Here is a 24,449-nt window from a genome sequence, read left to right on the forward strand (position 1 = left end):
ACATTAAAACTCAAAGATCGAAAATAAACTGATCATGTTATTACAAACCAGGTAAATAGTCTAGTTCAGTAGGTAACATTCGTCGATTGCAGGATAAGGAATATATCCTATAGCATCTGTGAAACGGATTTTCCATAACGGTCAACCTACTCGTGATGGCATACGTACAATTAACGAAGTGATGTTTTCACCACTTTGAAATCTTGGTCAAATAGCTACCTGTTCAGCAGCACCCCTCTTCAAAATATCATGATAGGAATGCAAGCCCAGGAATATCATAACAATTGTGAGATATATACTCCGTACGCAGGCGCTGCTGGAATGTTGCTGTATAAAATATTTAAAGTTCACCAATGGGAAGCTGAAATAATCTCTTTTGTCGTAAAGTTTTCTAGATGTACATGTAAGTCAAGATATGAGGCAGACTTAACTATATCTGTTGTATCCGTTATATCTAGTTCGATGGGATAGATGCGTTTAATATTTAATTTTATTCCTGGTATCTATGATGAGTTTTTTTAACATATTTTGAATCATTTAGTAAGAGAACATCTGTATAGCGGAAAGTAAAGTTTAAGGTTATTGTTAACTTCCTTTCTTTCTTCTGAGATCTGAGATACACATCTTCTTTTGCAAAGCAACAATATAGGTTTCGACAAATTATAGGCCAATATCATCCATGTGGTACATTTTCATATTTCCAAGGGGCATAACTCGATCGTCCTCCATTATATCTTGTCCGAGATATTGCTGATATTAACCTGTATTATAAGTTTTATGAAAAACTGGCAAGAATTGCACCGCTGCCCTAACAAAACTGGACGTACGGACGGACGGACAGACGGAGGCCCGGTTTTTTAATTTACTAGTCATACATAGGTCACGTTCATTGGAATCTAAAACGTCACTACATACAAGGACATAGCGAACGGGTTGTATATTCAGTATACTTTCGGAATAATAGTATATATATATATATATATATAGTCTATCTAAAAATGAGGGTACTTTTTCAAAAAATGAGGGTATTTTTTATATGGCCTTCCAAATACCGTTTCGATCCCTAACATCACTGAAGAGACATTTATTGTCGAAATCCGGTCTGGTGTACTAAAAAAATTGTGACACCGTATGTTTGTGGCATTACATCGTGGCCACAAGTTAAATTTGTTTCTGTTTAGCATTAAATTTATATTAAGATCCATTTTGTTACATCTTGTGATCAATTTTATTTGGCAATCGACAATGGCAGTCAGCAGGGTTAAAGAACATCAGTTGTTCGACCTGTTAGTCAAATGCGTTTTGTTTAAATATACTTTTTCACTTTTTTGGTCTTTTGGAAAATGTTGTTTGTACTGTTTTTAGACCCTTCTACAACGAAATTTGTTTTACATGCACACGTATAAAAATTGCGGTTTTTATCCAACGCAATCATAGGTTTGAGCGTAGTTTTCAATTTAGACTCGTATATATATAAAAAATAGCAACAATCAACATTCAATCTATCTAGGTGTGGATCAGTTTGTAAATAAACTGATGCAGTTACTAAATTAAATTATATAAGTGTCTAAGAATGTAACTTTAACACACTAATGAGTGTTATGAAATTAGTTGTTATATTTTATATATTATTCACGCAATATTTCTCTAAACAAATTAGCTTCACCCGGCGTGTGATTTATTAAATGCTAAGATGACTTTTTACAATCGGTTTTACCTCGAATTATAATATTCTATTCACAAATCCACTTGTATTTTTGTCAATCTGATGAGTTTCAACTGATTTTTATAGTTCGTTCTTATGTTGTACTGTTATACCACTGTCCCAGGTTAGGGGAGGGTTGGGATCCCGCTTACATGTTTAACCCCGCAACATTAGTTATGTATGTGCCTGTCCCAAGTCAGGAGCCTGTAATTCAGTGGTTGTCGTTTGTTTATGTGTTACATATTTGTTTTTCGTTCATTTTTTTACATAAATCAGGCCGTTAGTTTTCTCGTTTGAATTGTTTTACATTGTCTTATCGGGGCATTTTATAGCTGACTATGCGGTATGGGCTTTGCTCATTGTTGACGGCCGTACGGTGACCTATAGTTGTTAATGTCTGTGCCATTTTGGTCTTTTGTGGATAGTTGTCTCATTGGCAATCATACCACATCTTCTTTTTTATAAAGACGGTCACTTCGGAAAAGTCGATCAGAGTACCATCTTAACCTCGTAGTCGTAACTGTATATCAAGAAAGCTGTCAAATGTTAAGAGTAAACAACGAGGGGATACTTTGTCGTAAAACATTCGTAAGTTTTTTTCTTTAATGAAACTTTAGATAGGTTTTCATGATATTCAAGAAATTATTAAATTTACAGTCTAGTGTTTATATTATTATATTCAGGATTTTGGATTAAAATCAATCGACCAAAACTTACCTGTATTATTAGTGATCTATGTTTACACCTTATACATTATATATCATTATTGTTAAAACTTTTGTCACCGAAGAAGGCCATTTGTTGAGCCGAAATATTTGCAATTATTGTATAATTTATATCATCTGTTCAGTTTTTCCATCTTTGTGCAATGATATTCAACAGTTTTTAGTGTTTTGTTTTCCATCTATTTATCGGTATTGTTACACAATCTTTCAGACCAATATATATATATATTAAAGGTCCTGGAATGGGGTATTTTTTAATCAACAGCATTGTCCTACATTATTTATAAATAAAATTGAATTCTTTGATTCGCTGTTTTACGTCATGCCCGCTAACAAATTGAAAACTGTACCTATACGCCTTATTTTTAGTCACAGATTTTTAGTATTCGTATTGTTATCTTAGAAACTCTTACTGATTAAAATACTACAATAGGTAACAATTTGACAATTTAGTAGTGTCAACCCTGTGATTATGACACGTGTATATAGCATATTAATCCTGAATACACCGTTTGGTGGTGCGCCTGTCAGATGCGGAACGTACAGATAAGGTAATAGGTAACAGGTGAATATACTATAGGTATCGGTATCGGACTCGACCCGGAACTTCTTAATTATTGGCAATATTAATTACGTGGAAAACAAAAGGGCCTGGAGTGGTGTAATTTTTAATCTACACCTTTGTACTATATTGTTTATATATAAAGTTGAATTCTTTGATTCGTTGTTTTTACGTGATGACGGCTGCTTCACTGAGTTAGTAGACATTCTTCAGTGTCATAGCAAAACAATATGAGCTATTGATTTGTTTAGAACATTTTTTTCCTTTTTCTCATAAAAATTTATTGGAATAAACTCAGGCCTAAATATTCGGGGTTTACTTTAAAAGAATTATTGGATTCCTGTATCTTGGCATTGCACAATATCATGTTTTTTCTCTCTGACTGGTAATGACGTCTTTAACCGTAATCCTTTGGATGTTAGTTTTCTCTATAAGTTGCTAATTACTCTGAACTAGCTGTCAGTAACTTCGAGTACTCTAAGATCTGTACTTTGTTTTTGTTGTGAGGATGTATTAAAACCATGCCACATCGGTTCTGTAGTTTTGTTATATGTTTTTCTGAAGGCCATACGATGACCTTTAGTTGTTAACTTATGTCAACCCCAACCCATCAACTGGAACTATAACTTCAAAATAATTATGGATTCCATTGAGGACTACGATAGAGCATGTGCTAGTCGAGATGAAATTGAACTGAACACTTTGTTAGAATTGGTCTAAATAATCAGGACTCTTTTCCAGAGACAGATAGCCGGTTAATTGTATCATCTCTTCACGATAAGTATGAGGTAGTTCCTGCGGACAAATCATCAAATAATATTGTCTTTGTGTGTAAATCGCACTACAAGTACTATAAGTGTCTTGTAGAAGAATTAGGGATAAATGAGCACTCTGATAATCCCACATACAACCAGATGCTCCGCAGGGCACAGCTTTATACGACCACAGAGGTTGAACCCTGAACGGTTGGGGCAAGTATGGACACAACATTCAAGCTGGATTCAGCTCTAAATTTGGATTGTGATTAAATAGTTGACACAGCATAGGTTTCTGACACAGAATGAATGTGGTCTAATGAACTTAAAATATTTTTTTTTTGCCTTTGAGCAATTCATTATGCTGTTGAATATTAATCCTCTAAAAAAAATGTTTGAAGAAATTTTCTTTTTATTTATGAAACCTCAAATGAGAAAAATTGACCCCCCCCAAATTTTTTTTCTCACATCCCCCTTTCTCTGATTCTAAAACTGATTTCAATTCAAATTTCTAATGGAGTCTGCAACAATAACTACTCATTTAAACACACCATAAATATTAAAATGTAACAAAAGGTGCTTGTTATCACTGAATGGTAAAGATTGTTTTAATTTATCAGTTGGTAGTAAAAGTGAATATACATTGTATATTGTATAAAACAATTATTTAAGTTGATTCAACTACTATTCTGGACAAAGAAAGATAACTCCAATCTATTGAAAATTTCTTGCTATTGCACAATATTGTGCAATTAGATATTTCTTGCTATTGCACAATACTGTGCAATTGAAAATATTCGCTATTGCACAATACTGTGCAATTGAAGATTTCTTGCTATTGCGCAATACTGAGCAATTGAAAATTTCTTGCTATTGCACAATACTGTGCAATTGAAGATTTCTTGCTATTGCTGAATACTGTGCAATAGAAAACTTCTTGCTATTGCACAATACTTAATATAATAATTTTGGATCCTGATTTGAACCAACTTGAAAACTGGGCCCATAATAAAAAATCTAAGTACATGTTTAGATTCAGCATATCAAAAAAGCCCAAAAATTCAATTTTTGTTAAAATCAAACTTAGTTTAATTTTTGACCCTTTGGACTTTAATGTAGCCCTTTGGACCTTAATGTACCAATTTGAAAACGGGACAAAAAATTAAGAATCTACATATACAGTTAGATTCGGCATATCAAAGAACCCCAATTATTCAATTTTTGATGAAATCAAACAAAGTTCAATTTTGGACCCTTTGGGCCCCTTATTCCTAAACTGTTGGGACCAAAACTCCCAAAATCAAACCCAACCTTCCTTTAGTGGTCATGAACCTTGTGTTTAAATTTCATAGATTTCTATTTACTTATACTAAAGTTATGGTGCAAAAACCAAGATTAATGCTTACTTGGGCCCCTTTTTGGTCCCTAATACCTAAACTGTTTGAACTAAAACTCCCAAAATTGATATCAACCTTCCTTTTGTGGTCATAGATTTCTATTTACTTAATCTAAAGTTATAGTGCGAAAACCAAGAAAATGCTTATTTTGGCCCTTTTTGGCCCCTAATTCCTTAAATGTTTGGACCAAAACTCCTAAAATCAATCCCAATCTTCCTTTTGTGGTCATCAACCTTGTGTTAAAATTTCATAGATTTCTATTCACTTTTACTAAAGTAAGAGTGCGAAGTATTCGGACAACGACGACGACGTCAAGGTGATACCAATTTTTTTTAAATTTTTGCGGTCGTATAAAAACATATCATTTGACAAGGATGAGATTTTGGTGAATCATAAACCCTTCATGACTTCCATGAACATTACATTGAGGAGGACATACCTTGCTTGTATTGGATGCCTTAGCTTCACAACATTCCGTACAAACAACGGTACATTACCGGCTCTTCTGCATGTCTACGAAAGAATTGACAAAGATTATGTCAGCAGTAAAAGCGATACTACGAAGCTGTTTACTCATGTAGTGGTATCAACCATATGTGGATTCTAAAAAAACTCTTTTACTTTGGGATAACATACGGAACATTTTGTTAGTAGGGAACATAAGTAAAACATGCTACACAGAGAAACAAGTGATTAGTATGCTGGAGTTTCTTATTGACAACATATTCATTGAATTCCAACAAATTGTCAGCATTCCTATGGGAACGAACAGTGTGACTTTTAATTTTGAAATTATCAATTTCCCTCACCTTAGCAGCAACATACCAACTTCCCTTGCATATGGGATTTACATTTTCCAACTCATTCGGTGTTCAAGAGCTTGCAGCTGCTACTCAAGACTTTGTAAACGTAACCAGTGTCGTATAAGAAAATTGATTAACCAGGAGTATGTCAAAGATTGTCTCATCCATTTTCTAATGAAGTTCATCTGAATACTCCAAGACATTGTTGATAAATATTCTGTATCAACTTTACAAAAATACCACATGCACACCTTCAATATATGTACAAACAGCCAGCAGAGTGAACACTTCCTAGCATTCAAACTGTAGGAAGAGTTATCCAGACACTCTTTGAACCTCTTATGCAAGTAACACTCTAAAAAATTACAAAGTTCAACTATACTTTATACTTTATACTTTATACTATAGGAAGAGTTATCCGACTTTTAAGCAAGCATATATATATGCCAAAAATTACAAAGTTCAACTATCTCCCAAAAGGGTAAATATCAATAAAAATTAAAACCCTGACAACATGCACATCTTCAATATATGTATAAACAGCCAGCAATGTGAAAATTTCCTAGCATTTAAACTGTAGAAGGAGTTATCTGGAATAACCATATACCCATAATGGAGACTGACGGAGGGACAGAGGTTTAACAATATGGCTCCCTACTTTTAGTTGCGGGGGCATAACAATTGAATCAGTTTTTCCTGGTCATATGTACATCTACATTGTAGGTCCAAATCATCTTCAAAGTAAGATGAAAATCAGTCGTTTCAAGGGCGTTGCAATGACAAACTGTTGCAGTAGTTTATAACGGTCGAACTTGTAAGTTCAAAGGTGCATAACTCTTAAAAAAACTTCCTAGCTTTATACTTTAGGAAGAGTTATCCGGAAACGCTATACATCTCTTAGGCAAGCATATACTACAAAAATTACAAAGTTCAACTATCTCCAAAAAGAGTAAATATCAATAAAAATCAAAACCCTGCCAACATGCACATCTTCAATATATCTAGAAACAGCCAGCAAAGTTAAAACTTCGTAGCATTCGAACTGTAGGAGTTATCTGGAATAACTATATACATGTACCCATGATGGGACAGATGGATGGACGGAAGGACGGACTGAGGGACGGGGTAAAACAATATGGCTCCCTACTTTTAGTTGCAGAGGCAAACAAATTGAATGAGTATTTCCTGGACATATGTACCTCTACATTGTATGTCCAAATTATCTACAAACTGTGATGAAAATCTGTTATTTCAAGAAAGTTGCAATGACAAACTGTTGCAGTAGTTTATAAAGGCCAAACTTTTAAGTTCAAAGCTACATCACTCTAACTAGAGGCTCCAAGGAGCCTGTGTCGCTCACCTGATATTTTTATAAACAATTGATACATGAAATTATGCAACTGTTATACTTTTGCTTTAGTTTCAGAAGACTTGTAAAAGATTACCAAACATTTATGAAAAATTGTTAAAAATTTACTTTAAAGGGCAATAATTCCTCATAGGGTCAATAGACCATTTTGGTCATGTTGACCTATTTGTAGATCTTACTTTGCTGAACATTATTGCTGTTAGTTTATTTCTATCTATAATGATATTCAAGATAATAACCCAAAACTGCAAAATGTCAATAAAATTACCAATACAGGGGGAGCAACCCAACAACAGGTTGTTTGAGTCATCTAAAAATTTCAGGACAGATAGCTCTTAACCTGATTAACATTTTTACACATTGTCCAATTTGCTCTAAATGCTTTAGTTTCAGAGATATAAGCCAGAAACTGCATTTTACCCCTATGTTCTCTTTTTAGCCATGTCGGCCATATTGGTTGGCAGGTGGGATCATCGGACACATTTTTTAAACTACATACCCTAATGATGATTGTAACTAAGTTTGGTTGTATTTTTATCAGTAGTTTCAGTGGAGAAGATTCTGTAAGATTACAAAAATTTGCGAAAATTTGTTAAAAACTAACTTCAAAGGGCAATAACTCCTTAAGAGGTCAATTGAACATTTTGGTCACTCTGACTTATTTGTAGATATTACTTTGCTGAACATTATTGATGTTTAAAGTTTATTTCTATCTATAAAAGTTTTCAAGATAACCAAAACTGCAAAATTACCTTAAAATTACAAATTCCGGGGCAGCAACCTAACAACGGGTTGTCTGATACGTCTGAAAATTTCATGACAGATAGATCTTGACCTGATGAACAATTTTACCCCTACCAATGTCAGATTTGCTCTAAATGCTTTGGTTTTTTTTTAGATATACGCCAAAATCTACATTTTACCCCTATGTTTTATTTTTAGCCATGGCGGCCATCTTGGTATGCGGGCCGGATCATCGAACAAATTTTGTAATCTAGATACCCCAATGATGATTGTGGCCAAGTTTGGTTGAATTTGGGCCAGTAGTTTCAGAGGAGAAGATCTTTGTAAAAGTTAACGCCGGACGCCAAGTAATGAGAAAAGCTCACTTGGCCCTTTGGACCAGGTGAGCTAAAAAAAATAAATAGAGAATATGTTCACTGATGATGCCCTCCATGCACATAACTATAAAAATGTAAAAGTGATGCCATCAATTTAAACTTGATTAGAGTTTAACTGCAATTGCACATGTATAAGTTTTGTAACATTTAAATTAGGTTGAGGCAGACTGAAGTTACAGAAAGAAAACGAAAATTTAGAAATTTGTCCATATGTATAAAGGGGCATTACTCAGTGTAGAGTGATATAAGTGACGCCAACCAAATTCAAACTTGATCTGTGGTGTGAGGTTAAAAGCATTGTGTATAAGTTTTAACATTTGATGGAGACAAATTGTAATAAAAGAACAGAATTCCAATGTCCGCCACGTTGCACTAAATTAATATTTCTAAAGGGCATAACTCATTTAAAAAAAGGCAATCATCCACTATTATAGAACCTCTCCAAGATATTTCTGATAATAATTTATAAGTTTTATAAAATTCAGGCAAGAATTGTACCCATGAGAGCGCTAACGAGTCCATTTTCCATAAATTTAATATTTCCAAGGAACATAACTCTTTTTAAACAAGAGGCTCTAAAGAGCCGGTGTCGCTCACCTTGGTCTACGTGCATATTAAACAAAGGACACAGATGGATTCATGACAACATTGTGTTTTGGTGTTGGTGATGTGTTTGTAGATCTTACTTTATTGAACAATCTTGCTGCTTACAATTATCACAATCTATGATGAAATTGGCCAAGAACTGACAGTGGAAATTATTTTGTAAAAATTTACAAAATTTATGAAAATTGTTAAAAATTGACTATTTAGGACATTAACTCCTTAGGGGGTCTACTGACCACTTTGGTCAAGTTGACTTATTTGTAGCTCTAACTTTGCTGTACATTTTTGCTATTTACAGTTTATCTCTATCTATAATAATATTCAAGATAATAACCAAAAGCTGCTATATTTTCTTAAAATTACCAATTCAGGGGCAGCAGCCCAACAACAAGTTGCCCAATTGGTCTGAAAATTTCAGGGCAGATAGATCTTGACCTAATGAACAATTTTATTCACAGCAGATTTTCCCTAAATGCTTTCGTTTCAGAGATATGAGCCAAAAACTGCATTTTACCCTATGTACTATTTTTAGCCATGTCGGCTATCTTGGTTCACGGGCGTGGTCATTGGACACAATTTTAAAACTAGATACCCTAATGATGATTGTGGACAAGTTTGGTTAAATTTGTCTTAGTAGCATCAAAGGAGATTTTTGTAAAAGATTACAAAAATTTACAAAAAATTGTTAAAAATTTACTATAAAAGGCAATTACTCCTAAAGGGGTCAACTGACCATTTTGGTCATGTTGACTGATTTGTAGATCTTTGCTGAACATTATTGCTGTTGACAGTTTATCTCTATCTATAATAATATTCAAGATAATAACCAAAAACGGCAAAATTTCCTTAAAATTACCAATTTAGGGGCAGCAACCCAACAACGGGTTCTCTGATTTATCTGAAAATTTAGGGCAGATAGATCTTGACCTAATAAACAACTTTACCCCATGTCAGATTTGTTCTAAATACTTTGGTTTCAAAGATATAAGCCAAAATCTACATTTTACCCTTATGTTCTACTTTTAGCCATGGCGGCCATCTTGGTTGGTTGGTCAAATCACTGGACACATTTTTAAAACTAGATACCCCAATGATTATTGTGGCCAAGTTTGGTTAAATTTGGCCCAGTAGTTTCAGAGGAGAAGATTTTTGTAAAAATAAACGACGACGGACGACGACGACAGATGCAAAGTGATGAGAAAAGCTAACTTGGCCCTTCGGGCCAGGTGAGCTAAAAAGTTGATCGTCTACAATTTTAGAACTTGTTCGAGATATTAATGATATTAACCTTAAGTATAGGTTAAATAATAAACAGCTGCGCCATGAGCGCATGATACGCCCTTTGTCTTGTGTGAGAGTTATATGCAACAATCATAAATAGTTTCTGAGATACGGCGCGACCTGTGAAAAAAATCCAACTTTTTTTTTTACAAAAAACAACTCTAAAATAAAATTTCGAATCATCACCAAAAAATATACAGATCTAAAAATTAATATAATTAAGAAGTGTGTGAAGTTTAAAGCAATAATCAGAAATTGTTTTTGAGCTACAGCGTGACATGTGAAAAATACACCCCCTGTTTTAGTTATAAAGTCCCGTAACTCAAAAAGTTTAAATCCTATTTCACCAAAAAGTATACAGATCGTTTGACCATCATAAGAAACAACTATGTTAAGTTTCATGAAATTTGAATAAGCGGTTCTTAAGTTACGGTGCGACATGTGGACGCCGGACAGACAGACGGACAGACAGACGAACAGACAGACGGGCGTATAAATATCTACCAAGAATTGTTCCCTTACGAGTGCTAACGAGGCCATTATCCATTTTTTCTAAGGGGAATAACTCTTTTAAAAAATGTTGATTGTCCACCATTTTAGACCTTGTTCGAGATATTTCTAATATTAACCTATAGTATGAGTTTTAAAAATCTTGCAATAATTGTAGTCATGAGGGCGCTTACCATTGCATTTACCATAAATTTAATATTTCCATGGGAAAGAACTCTTTTTATAAACGTCGATCTACCACTATTATAGAACTTGTACGAGATATTGCTGATATAATCCTATAGTCAGGGGTCGAAATTGGCGCTTGTCCGAAACCAGTAAAATTTGCATCCGACCAGCAGATTTTGTCAGCTGGTGGTCCAGCGGACCAGTAGAAATTGGTCGATAAAACTCACTGACTGCATCGCAATATCGGTTTGTTTGCAAACAAATTTACCTGCGAAATAAATTACACAGTACTTGGGGTATTAAGAATTACAATTGATCAAGTTAATTCATATCTCGGGTGACATCCTTCACAACAACACAAAATGTGGAAATTTTTGCAAGGATCGCCAGCTATAGGCTATAGTATAAGTTTTATAAAAATCTGGCAAAAATTGTTCCCATGAGAGCGCTAACAAGACCTGACAGACTGATATTTCCATGTCCCCTGCAACGTTAAACATGGGAAAATTAAAGTATGGAAACTATTTTGGGATGTAATTACAGACATTCAGACAGAAAAGAGCAAAGTTTTTAAATTCCCACTCCTATGCCTCGAGGCATAAAAATTGGATCACAATTTTCTATCAATATGAACATCTACAAAGTATGTCCTCATTATCTACAAAGTTTCATGAAATTCTGTTGTGTGCTTTCAGAGAAGTTGCAATGAAAAAAACAGGATTGAAAGGTAGACTGACAGACAAAGGGTCAAAATCATTATACATTTGTTTCATGGGGTATAACAAGAATAATTATGTAACAAATTCCGTTAATATAAGATCATATAAAGATTAAGAAGATGTATTTTACAATGCCATAGTTATTATACTTTATTATGAAAGTAGCGTGAGGATTGACTGATAGTCCTCATATCCCCCAAAAACAACAATATTAATCATAAAATCATCAAAGCATAAAACATCATTTTTATCATGCGTTTCTTTCTCACTAGGTTCCTCCTTCCTCATGCTTGATTTTCTCTTAAAAAGACTTCTATTTTTTTTAACTTCATCTTTTACTCCCCTTTTAACATCATCAGCATCTTCATATTCATGTTTTTGAGGTGAAGCACTGTCATCATTTGTTTTGTAGACCATTGGTTGGTCTATGTTTTTGTGTTTTGAGTTTTCATAATAATATTCAACCTTCCAACTTTCAGCAAGTCTTTTAAGCCTGTCTCGTAATTTCTTTGTAAAGTTAGTTTTCAAATTCAGAACTTCCAAAATATTTTTCTTTCCCAAGTATGCTGCAATATCAAGTGGAGTATATTTCTTAACATTTTCTGTATCTAATATATTTTTTATTTTTTCTTCATTCCCATTCAAGATATTTGATGCTGCTATCTCACTGAAAAGCATAAGATAATGGAAGAAAGTATTGCCATGTATGTCAAAAGGTTTTCTCAATAGTTTCACAAAAGATTCCAAGTGTATCCTATTCTGAAACTCTTTCAACAGAATTTTAAAAGTCTGATCTCTGTTTGTTGCATATCTACCCATTGCAGCAGAAACCAACGCACTGAGAATAACAAAATCTGCTGTACCAGGTCCATATATCCATGGATCTCTTCCTTTATACGTTAATTCATCAAGTAACATAATGAATTTAGAAAATTGAACTGAACCTTCTAAGTTGATGCTATTTTCAGATAAACTTCCAGCGTCCTGTGACAGAATATCATCAGTGTGTTCTTCTAAGCTTCTAAACATAATGAATTCAATATGCTTAAACATCTTATTTACAAGATTATTACCTGATGAACGCCAGTATGAGTAAATATATTGAACAACATGCAGCTGTAAGAAATGATTCTCAAATGCATGTCTTACCAACCTCTCACAAAGAATATGATGATAATCTTTACCTATTTTAATAACTAATTCATTTTTCACAGCAGTATAATTTTCACTCCGAACAAGCTCTGTTATATCATGAAATGAACCAATTTGCAGTAAATAAAGAACCATAGATTCAGACGACAGGAACATTGCTTTCATCAGACATGGATAAATAAACTCATAAACACCCTTGTGGAATCTAAGATACTTGTTGGTCATTCTGTGTACTGCTTCTTCTATTGATTTTTTCTGATCATCATTTGAACCAAGTTTTTCATATATATATTTGAAATGAAATAATATTTGATAAAGTTCATCAATTTTTCTGCGGAGAGTGGGATCATTAAGGTCTAATTGATGATTTTTGTTATTCATGATATAAACTAGAATACAGTAATCATTAATTTTGTCTATGCAATTAGATTTTTTTCTAGCAGCTTCATAAAGTTCTTTCAGTTCTTCAACAAGGTGCCTTGGAGGATTTGTGAAATATTTTTCTCCTAAATGCAAGAACTTTCTTTCAGAGCAAAACAATGAAGCACACAAGGGAAACCCTTTCCAAGGCTCTTTGTTCCTAATTACTTTAATGGTTTCATTAGCAATTTTATCTTGTTCAGACAAATCAGTAATAATTTTTGGATTAACCAAATTACTCACATTTGCCGCTGATATTGCAATGTTATTCTCTTTTATGTATCTTCTTAACATTTCTTCTTTTTCTTCAGGTGTTAAACAACTGTTCATGTCTATAAATGGTTCACCCGTAAATGGAATTATTTCTGATACACTACTCACAATCTCTAAATCTAAATATCTGCATGACAATATCACTTTGATATTTCTTTCAAGCATTACTGGTAAGAGGTGTTTCATAAATGTATTGAGGGAATCTTGAGTATACTGATTATCATCAATGATTAATAATGCATTGGCAATATCTGTATATATTGTGTAATTTTCTGACAAATCAACTGTCAAAACCATGTAATCTTTCTCATCATAAATCGATGCTAGTTCCAGACATATTTTACTCTTCCCTGTTCCTTCTCTGCCAGTGATGACGACAATGTTATTTTCTTTCATTTGTTTATCTATAGTTTCAAAAATGGCTGGACGTAAAAATGTTTTGTTTTCTCTGTGTTTACAAAGAGCCTTATAAATCTTGACTGAAAAAAACATGACAAAAATATGTGTTATAGTTATATTTGAACATACATTATATATTTTGACCTACTGCTCTGCATCAAACTTTATAGTAATGTCATTAAAACAATGTCACATAAAAGAGAATGGGCTTATTCATTACATTTTTTTCTAATATTCTTTTCAAAAATTATTGCTAGCTGTTTGATTACATGCACACAGGTCTGATATATTAATCAAAGGTGTAGATAACACCTACAAGGCTTTTCAATTCGTATGTTTTTTTAATTCAAGTTTATTTATACGTTTTGGAGTTAGTGCAAAGGAAAAAAAAGCGTCTATTTTCACTAAACCAGTAAACAATTTTATTAAGGCACCAGCTGAGGACCACCTCAGGGTGCGTAAATTGTATCCCTATGTTGAAGACCCATTGGTGGCCTTTTGGCTGTTGTCTGCTCTTTGGTTGGGTTGTTGTCCCTTTGACATATTCCCCATTTCCATTCTCAACTTTATGGACCCCATTTTTCTACAATACATGGTCGCTTAAGCAATTGTTTGTGATATATTGATAGTATCATATAATAACTATAGACCGTCAAATGACAGAAAACTGTATTTTGGTTACTTGTATAAAAGCATGTTAAGTGCCAATTTTAAGCAATCAATTGTCTTAATTTCTGAATAGTTATAATATTTATGAGTGAATGTTTCTTCCTGGCTAACAATCCACCATCAGAAGCATCGAGTAGTTTATAACATTGATGATAACAACTTTTCTGTCACCTATAACAATATATTATATCCCCTCCTTTGGAACCTGGTGCAAAATTTTTAGACAGTCTCAATTTATCACAAAAATAAAATTACATTAAAGCTCTAATTTTAATATAATCAAAGATTCAGAATCATCAACAGTAAAAGTGAAAACCTCAATATAGAACCGAACCCTGATCTCTTCATGAGAAAACAAAATAATAAAATTTGGAAAAGATTGATGGACTTTTATTTATTTAACTGAAGCAACATTGATGCCATTTTATGATTATTTAACAAGAATGTGTCCATAGTCCATGGATGCCCCATCCGCACTATAATTTTCTATTTACAGTGGACCGTGAAAATGGGTTAAAATCTCTTAATTTGGCATTTAAATTAGAAAGATCATATCATAGGGAACATGTGTTCCAAGTTTCAAGTTGATTGGACTTCAATCAAAATTTACCTCGACCAAAAACTTTAACATGAAGAGGGACAAACGGACGAACGAACCATTAAAGAAAATCATACAGTTTTTAAACACCATTTGTTTAATAAAAATATTAAATATTTCTTCCAAAAACTGCATGTAATTATATAAATGCTTCCAGTGTTAGCCTAACGATGGCAATTTTTCATAATTTAAACCATTTTTGAACCAAAATATCAAGAGTTTTTGCCTGAGGTGATACTCATTTTTGACTTCATGTGAAACACAAAATGCACATCTGATTTTGGCTAGGCCGACAACAAGTAAACATTTGCAATGTTAATTCTGATAAAAAAAAATATGTGAAATTTGGTGTCTCCAAAGGATCTTTACTAGGTCCTCTATTATTTGTCTTATTTATGAATGACATTCCCCTTTGCATTAAAAATTGTAAAACTGTTGTCTTATTTATAAATGACCTTCCCCTTTGCATTAAAAATTGTAAAACAGTTGTTTTATTTATAAATTACCTTCCCATTTGCATTAAAAATTGTAAAACAGACTTGTATGCTGATGATACTACTCTTCAAAAATCCCGAATAAACATATAAAAGTTACATGATGATGTACAAGAAGATTTATATGCAGAGTTGAAGAAAGGTACAAAATAAATAATATGTTCATCAATACCAAAAAAAAAAAAACCAAAAGTTTGGTTACTGGAACAAGTCAGAAGTTATCAACTCAACCTTTTCAACCAAAACTAGTAATAAATTCAGAAACACTACAAATTTCCTCATGTGAAAAATTATTAGGTGTTTAAATTGACATCACACTTAGCTGGACAAATCAAATTGATCAAATTTGTGATAGCATTTTATCAAGAATGTACATTCTTTCTAAATTTAAGAAATTTTTAGATATCAATGCCAGGAAAGCATATTATAATGGGTATATTTAGCCACTCATCGATTACTGCTGTCTTGTTTGGGGAGAATGTAAATTTGAAGGGATAGCAAGAGTAATAAAACTTTAAATAAACAGCTGCGCCATGAGCGCATGATACACCCAACGTCTTGTGTGGAAGTTTTATGCAATAATCATAAATAGTTTCTGAGAAAGTTTAAAGCAATAACCATATATTGTTTTGGAGACAAGGCGGGACATGTGATACCCCCACCCTGTTTTAAAAAATAACAAACTAAATATCATTTAAATAAAATTTTGAATCAAAACCAAAAAGTATACAGATCTTTAGATTAATATAACAAAGAAGTGTGTAAAGTTATAAGCAATAATCATAAATTATTTTTGAGATATGGCGTGACATGTAAAAAAACCCTCCCCTGTTATATAAAATACTCAAGAACTCAAAAATAAAATTTTGAATCATCACCAAAAAGTATAGAGATCTTTAGATTAATATAACAAAGAAGTGTGTAAAGTTTTAAGCAATAATCATAAATTGTTTTTGAGATATGGCGCAACATGTAAAAACCCCTCCCCCTTTTTTTACAAAATACTCAATAACTCAAAAATGAAATTTTGAATCATCACCAAAAAGAATACAGATATTAAGATTAATATAACTAAGAAGTGTTTAAAGTTTTAAGCCATAATCAAGAATGGTTTTTGAGATACGGTGCGACATGTGAAAAAAACACACCCCTGTTTTAGTTAGAAAGTGCCGTAACTCAAAAAGTTTAAATCTTATTTTCACCAAAACGTATACAGATCATTTGACCACCATAAGAAACAACTATATTAAGTTTCATGAAATTTGGATAAGTCATTCTAAAGTTACAGTGAGACATTTTTACGCCGGACAGACAGTCGGACAGACGGACGGACAGACGGACACCGGACATTTGTATAACATAATATATCCGTCAAAATTTTGTCGGGCGTATAAAAAAGAGCAGCAAGATTAATTCTTAATGCAGATCTTTATCACCATTATCCCCTTATTTAAAAAACTTGGCTGTTCTCTAGTTCAAAAAGTATTTTTGTCTATAGATAAGATAATTTTTTTACTCGGGTAATTTAATCAATGAGTGATAAGATTGACACTAGAAACGTTTTAGAGATGCAATCACAAATTGGGTAACTGTTATTATAAGTTGCACTCTTTCACATACATCCAAATGAAAAGAAATCGATATATAAATACTGTGTTAAACTAAATGACCATATATATACCTTGAGGTATTATTTTCAGTTTAAATAAAGCCTTCTGTGTATCCTCATTATCATATATCAGCAAGCAAAAATATTTTCCAGCATTTTCCACTGTTGTGGCCTTTATAGTTAAATATGGACAATTGGGAACACCTCCAGTGTACTGTTCATTACTAAGGTCCAACTCAGTCCATTTGTCACTTTCTTTGAACCATTTGACTGCTACCAGTTTCTGTCGACCATTAATATGCTGTTCCATAGTTATATCATCTCCTTTATAAACAATGTATAAAGTTGGTTTTGACTGTGAATCAATGTCTGAAAACAAGAAACAAAATATTAAGTACCCGAAAGAATATTTTAAATATTTCATATCCAGATTAATGAACATACATGTAGCTGTTTAATTTGTTAATAACTAGTAGATGAATAATTATTTTCCATCTATATTTATTACCACAGCTAGTCACCAAAGGTATTATGGTCCAAGTAGTCAATGCTTTAAAATAGTAAATACACTTTGAATATTGTTTAAGCTAATAGATTTGTATGTATCTATCAAAAGGGTCATTGTCAATGCACATATTTTATCTTCCCAAGGGCAAAAATTCCAATAAAAAAGTAAACATTGTCATACTAAGCTTACCACCACAAGTAGTTTAAACTTTCAGAAAAAAGAAGGTGTTTAAAGGAATAGAAAAGCAATCAGACCATATCCATGTCATTAATGCTAATATGTTGACCAAAAGTCATTCTATTCAACAGAACTAACTAGGAATAAATGTGTGACTAAAACATGTAAAAGATTTAAATTCTTTCAATGTATTGACAAAGTCAAAGAATAGGTAAACAAAAAGTTGATATCTACTATAACAGTTGATGCTCAAAATACAAACAAGAGGCTATTTTATAGACGGGAAACCTTAATTTCCAGCACAAAATGATACTAGTAAATCTGGACCCCCAAAGAGGATCATTAAAAACCAAGCATTCTGAGAGTATTGCATGGAAAAACGTAGTCCCCTACTGGTTAAGAATTCATTAGACTGGATTAAAATGCTAACTTGATCTATAACTAGTCATGGTGTAACCTATTTAACAAATAACAAGTCAATATATTCAAGCATGACCAAAACATAAGTGTGCGAAAACTATTTGAGTGAATTTTCTAAGTTCAAAGACCATAACTCTGCACAAAATCATCAGAACAGAACAAAATTTAAATTTGATCTGTAACTTGGCATGATAAAACTATTTACTTATTATCAAATTAATATTTACAAGCATCACAAAATAGTTATCAAAAGTACCAGGATTATAATTTTATACGCCAGACGCCCGTTTCGTCTACATCAGACTCATCAGTGACGCTCAGATCAAAATAGTTGAAAAAGCCAAATAAATACAAAGTTGAAGAGCATTGAGGACCCAAAAATCCAAAACAAGTGCAGAAAACTGATCATTTTAGTGAATTTTCGAAGGCCAATGACAATAACCAGACCAGAACAAAATTTTAACTTGATCTCTAATTTGTCATGATAAAAAAGACACTAGACATAAAAACAATGTCCTCAAACACGAAGGAAAAAATTGGAGAAAACCGATTTGCATGATAAATAATTTTAGTAGGTTCGGAAAAAAAAGGCCAAATTCAATCCATGTGTCATTTTTTACTTCTTAATGGTCTACAACTCTTCAATGATAAAAGTTAAAATCCTGCAAATTGAACTTGATCTTCATTTAGCCACTGAACGCTCTAAATTTGAAAACAATAAAAGCGAAAATCATGAAAAACAAACGACCTTCATTCACAGGTAAGTACTAGATCTCCAAATTTGGAAAGATTTTGTCAAAGTGTTTTAAATTTATTGCACTGACAATGTTTTATTTATCACTTTTCGCTAATGAAAGGTCTACACCGGTACCTTAACAACAATAATAAATTGCTTCGCTTAGTACAGCTGGATATGACCGCAGAGGTCTTACCCAGAACAGTTGGGGCAAAAATGGACACAATATTAGCACTTGATACAGGTCTGAAATTGGATTGTAAATAAATATTTGACATATATAAATAGGTTTCTGACACAGAATAACTGAAGCCAAATAACATGAATTGGTTATGTGATTTGAATTTATATTCATTTGTTTGATCTTGTGCAATACATTATGCAGTTGCGAATTGAATTCCCCCCTGTCAAAAAATAAAATACTCCCCATGTTGTCATAAAAATAGTACAATGTAGTATTTGAAGTTATGTTCTTTTTAATTTCTGAAATCTTGAGAACAAATTGTTCCCTTCCCCCTTTTCTAAAAAATGCTTTCTCTCAAGATATGGTCATAATCTCAATTTGTGCTTAATTTTCATAGATTTCTATTTACTGTACAAAAGTTTTTGTGCGAAGACGACAACGACGACAACGTGATACCAATTTCCGACAAATATAACTTAAATTGTAAAATTCAACCTTATTCATAAAGAACAACATATCGAAATTTGAAAATTGTTGTCAAGTTATTGCACAGAAAATGCTGAAAGAATCTCTTTTCTCTGCGTAAAGGTCTACAACTCATCAACAACGATAAAATCTAAAACTTGAAAATCTGACTTAACCTTCTTTTAGTCAAAGGAATTTACATTTTCAAATTTGGAAATATTAAGATCAGCATTTTCTAGTAGTGCACATATACTATATGCATGCACCATTGGCCACCCACAAAATTAATCTAAATTGTTAAATTGACTTACAATTTTCACATTTTTGGATTTGTCAAATTGTTCTTAAATGTTTCTGCAAATAAGACAAAAATTTCCTATTGTTAAAATGAGTTAAAAGTTTTGCTATGCCGTGACTTATGATAAGGGTTTGATTAGTTTGAAAAAATGACCCAAAAACTGTGGAAAAATGTCTGTATCCTAGCCGTAATATAATTTAACATTCAGTTAGTAATTATTTTTTAACCTACCATAGTTATGTAATGTGATATCTTCTGTGTGGAATGCGGGTATATGTTGTAACACTGACACAAATTTTGTCAACCAACCAAATCTTGACACGAAGATTCTACAGCTAACAAACATTTCATTCCTCAGACCAACAACATTTTTTACTATACATCTGTACTTTCCTTGATCTTCATCATTAAAATTATCTATTGTCAAAGATGGCCTATTCATGAAATCTATTTGATATTTATTCTCAGATGCAGTGATTTGTATAATTTCACCGTCTATTACTTTCAGCCAGGTAACTGAACGAACAGGAATATATGACTGAACATTACATTCTATTTTGACATTGTCGCCATTCAAAATCATAAATTCATTTTCTTTTCCCTTTAAAGACAGTTCGAGCTTTGATTTAAGCAAAATGCTGTTAACATGTGGAACTGTAAAAATAAAATGGATACAAAATTAAGTATGAAAATTTTACAAAATATTTCTTCATACCATTCGTAATTATAGATCCTAAAAGACGTATCGTCAATGCCTGTAAATTAAAGTGATATATATATATATATTGCATCTCCTAAACTATTTCAATTACTTTGAAGCTTAGTGAACTCTGGAACTGAGTTCAAAGTCAACTGAACTATGTCAGATGGAAAAATGCACTAAAAATATAAATTGCTGAGTCTATACAAAGTTACAAAAACAAATGAAATTCCAGCAAAAACAATTTAGGTTTTCTAGGAGATAGTGACCTTTGACATGTTGGACAGGGATAGTGCTCGTTTATGCATATTTATGAGTAGTGTTGTACAACAGTGCAAAATTTCTTAATATGATAGAAGGGGACAAAATTAAACGAGATAGAATGAAATTCAAAACAGTGTGGCTGTGGCCATTGATTGACACATTAAATTCATTCATTGAGTGGGACAATTTAGGTGAACGTTTGTATGTAACGACCACTGCTCACTTTGTACTTTTTAAAGACACTTAAACTATGGGGTCACCAAAGGTTCTCAACACCTTAATAAGGTAATTCGAAAAATTAATCAGAAATAAAACGATATTTTGATTTATATCAATTATATAAATCAAAACATAAAGTTTATTCCTGATTAATTTTTCGAATTATTTTATAATTAAAGGCGTTAAGAAACCTTTTGTGACCCCACAGTTTAAATGTCTATCGTAGGTACGTCGTGAACAGTGGTTGTTCCAGACAAACGTTCATGTAAATTGTCTCAGTCAATGGATGAATTTAATGTGTCAAGCAATGGCCACAGCCACACTGTTTTGAATTTCATTCTATATTCATCTCAAATTATGAGGATGACAATTAAAGAATATAGAATACTTTATTAAAAGATTTTAGACCCTTCAAATATTCTTCAAAAATCTTGTAACGAATCTATGATATTATATATCATGTTGTCATTTTTTACATATTACAATTTGTACAAAATAAGGCTTAACTTAACTTATAACTTGTACGATAATTTATCATATGGATATTGTGATAAAAAAGTGTTGATACCCACTATATAAACTTTTCAAATGCAATTTTTTTGAAGTCACACTAATTCATTTATATTGCCTTGAGGTTATACAATAAACCCCTGTTCACTGGTCTTTCACTTCGTCATTAACAAAAGTAAAAGTGATAAAGTGTTCACAAACATGGCTAGTATTGTTGGTCAACAGGATAAATTCTATCAAGAAGTTCAGCAATTTGCTGAGAATAACACATCTAAGTACAACCATCTTTATCCAAGGGACAAATTGAATGAGTTAATTTCTGAAATTAAAAATGCTAAAGAGGAATTAATGACGTTGAAGAAAAGTGACCAAGACAGACATTTGCTAAAGAAATATGATGTAACTGAATATACATATATTGAAAAGCTCATAAAAAAAGGAGGAAATGGTATTTTTTTATTTTTTTATGACAAATGTAGAAGAGGGTCTGAAATCGAATGTTAACAAACACTTTCCCAAATCCTGGAATTTTAATTGATTGATTAATTGTTGATTGCTTAACGTCCAGTGACAAATATTTCATGCCTGTTCATGACGATGTATCAATTAATCATACTATGCATTATTGCATACAGAAGATTGCATTTACTATGGCATATCAACCTAAAATCATACAAGAAAACGCGCTTTGTCTGGCCAACAAATCCAAGCAGATGTCCTTACAAGAAATACAAAACAGAAACTGAGTGAGTTATCTATTGCAGACAGTGTTAGTATCCCAATACCACAGTATAACCGAGCACCGACCGATCCGAGGATTATACAAGGTGTTGTTTTTGACGTAGGAAATTTTGGCTATCGTGTTGGGAAAATAACTTGTAATTTATCAGGGGTCTTCAGCAGAAACTAACTAGAATCAATCAGTGACTCTTCTTTGTCCGTTACACAAATTCCCAGATTTACAACTTTCCCTAAGGTGGATTTTTTTTCCAAAACTGGTGGACAGGGTTATCTCTCTTGTAAATTTCAAGGCGGTTGTAAACAATCGAAGTGTAAATGCAAAAAACATTGTGTAATTCAAGGTGTCATGGTTCGCTCACCTTCTCCAACAAATAAGAGTGATGTATAATATTGTATAGTACTGTAAATAGAGTTATCAGTGTGTTTCATATTGATTCGTAATTAAAATTGAAATTATTTGATTTGAAATGTATTTAATGTTAAATATTGTACAAGTTATAAGTGAAAGAAAATTTTCTACCACTGCACGTTTCGCAATGTTCGCTCACATCTTGCATTTGTGTGGATGGATCTCGTATCTGTTGTCTATGAATACGGACTCTTTGACAAATTGAATTACCAATCTGTCCGATGTATCATTCCTTGCAAGTACTGGATACAATACAGTAAATTAGGTTTACCGTTTTGCAATTAATGTCTGCATTTGGAACAATGGTTTGGCTGTTTTTAATGTTATTTGCGGGTCGGTTTCCATAGATTCATAAAGACCACATCTAGGGTCAGTACATTTTGAAACGTTGTATTGTATTTCATTTGGGTCATAAAATCTAGCCCTTGTTAAAATCTTTTTAAGATTTAAAGACTGTCTACAGAATTAGAAATTAATATAACCCTTAATTGTGAGTCAATTTGACATGTTGTGTTCAGTGAACTATACAAACGCTCAATGTCAACTGACATAACTATGTAAACTTCAGATGCACATGAGGGGACCATGTTCGTTGTTAATTTTTGCACTCCCCTGATAAAATTTGACTATTTCGTAATAGTGAGTGTAATAGAGTTTATAATTAATTTCTGTGACTTTAATTCTATGCTATCAGCAAAGTAGGAGTGGACTAATAAATTTCTGTGACTTTAATTCTATGCTATCAGCAAAGTAGGTGTGGACTTACCTTTTAAACAAAACTGGCTCAAGTGAGACTTGAACCCAGAAGCAAATAGGAATAGGTTGATAATGTTGCTACAATATGGCATTTGAAAACATATCACAGCAATTCAATAATTAGTAAATAAGTAAATGACTATAATGTTATCGACACACTTACCACTAATGAAGAGAAATCCAATGAGAACTGGGAAAAAAGATCAAATATACATTTATTATATAATGTTAAGGTTTTGGAGTTATCTTTAGTAATCCTTTAATGTAGATTCAATTGATATAAATGCATTGTTCTTTGAATATTACACGTATTATTGGAGGACACCAATAAATACATTGACATTTGAGTCTGGGAGAATTAAAAGAGTATAATTCACTATATAATATAACTTAATATGTTAAATAACTATTTTTCAGTAGCTGCTAGTGCTCTTAGATTGTTCATTATGTAAGTTTGTTTTTTTACAGATTAACAGTATGTTCTTACATTTTGTTTCACAACTGTTGGCTTACACACATTTTTTTATATGTGCAAGGCTAAAGTAAGATAAGTCGTTGTTGTTTGTTTGTTAGTTATTTCGTAACATACCAGACCATTGGTTTCTTTATAAAAACAGTTTCACCTGTTAAGAGATTTTGTTGAAATTTATAAAGTTAATTTTTTTTTCACTGCACCGGGTTAATACCAAATCAGCTGGCGGACTGTAACTCTCCGGAAGTATCATTC

General features: G+C 32.5%; 1 protein-coding gene across 1 annotated transcript; it reads right to left on the reverse strand.

Moving 5' to 3' along the window:
* Nucleotides 1–12,668: 12,668 nt before the first annotated feature.
* Nucleotides 12,669–21,110, reverse strand: LOC143066723 (uncharacterized). Its single transcript, XM_076239535.1, has 4 exons — nucleotides 20,355–21,110; nucleotides 17,408–17,704; nucleotides 13,088–14,045; nucleotides 12,669–12,705 (listed from the first exon to the last, which is right to left on the reverse strand). The coding sequence occupies exons 1-4, from the start codon at nucleotides 20,704–20,706 to the stop codon at nucleotides 12,669–12,671; spliced, it is 1,644 nt and encodes a 547-aa protein (XP_076095650.1). The 5' UTR covers nucleotides 20,707–21,110.
* Between the last annotated feature and the right edge of the window lie 3,339 nt (nucleotides 21,111–24,449).

The sequence above is a fragment of the Mytilus galloprovincialis genome, chromosome 3 (assembly GCF_965363235.1).
Source record: "Mytilus galloprovincialis chromosome 3, xbMytGall1.hap1.1, whole genome shotgun sequence".
NCBI classification, from domain to species: domain Eukaryota; kingdom Metazoa; phylum Mollusca; class Bivalvia; order Mytilida; family Mytilidae; genus Mytilus; species Mytilus galloprovincialis.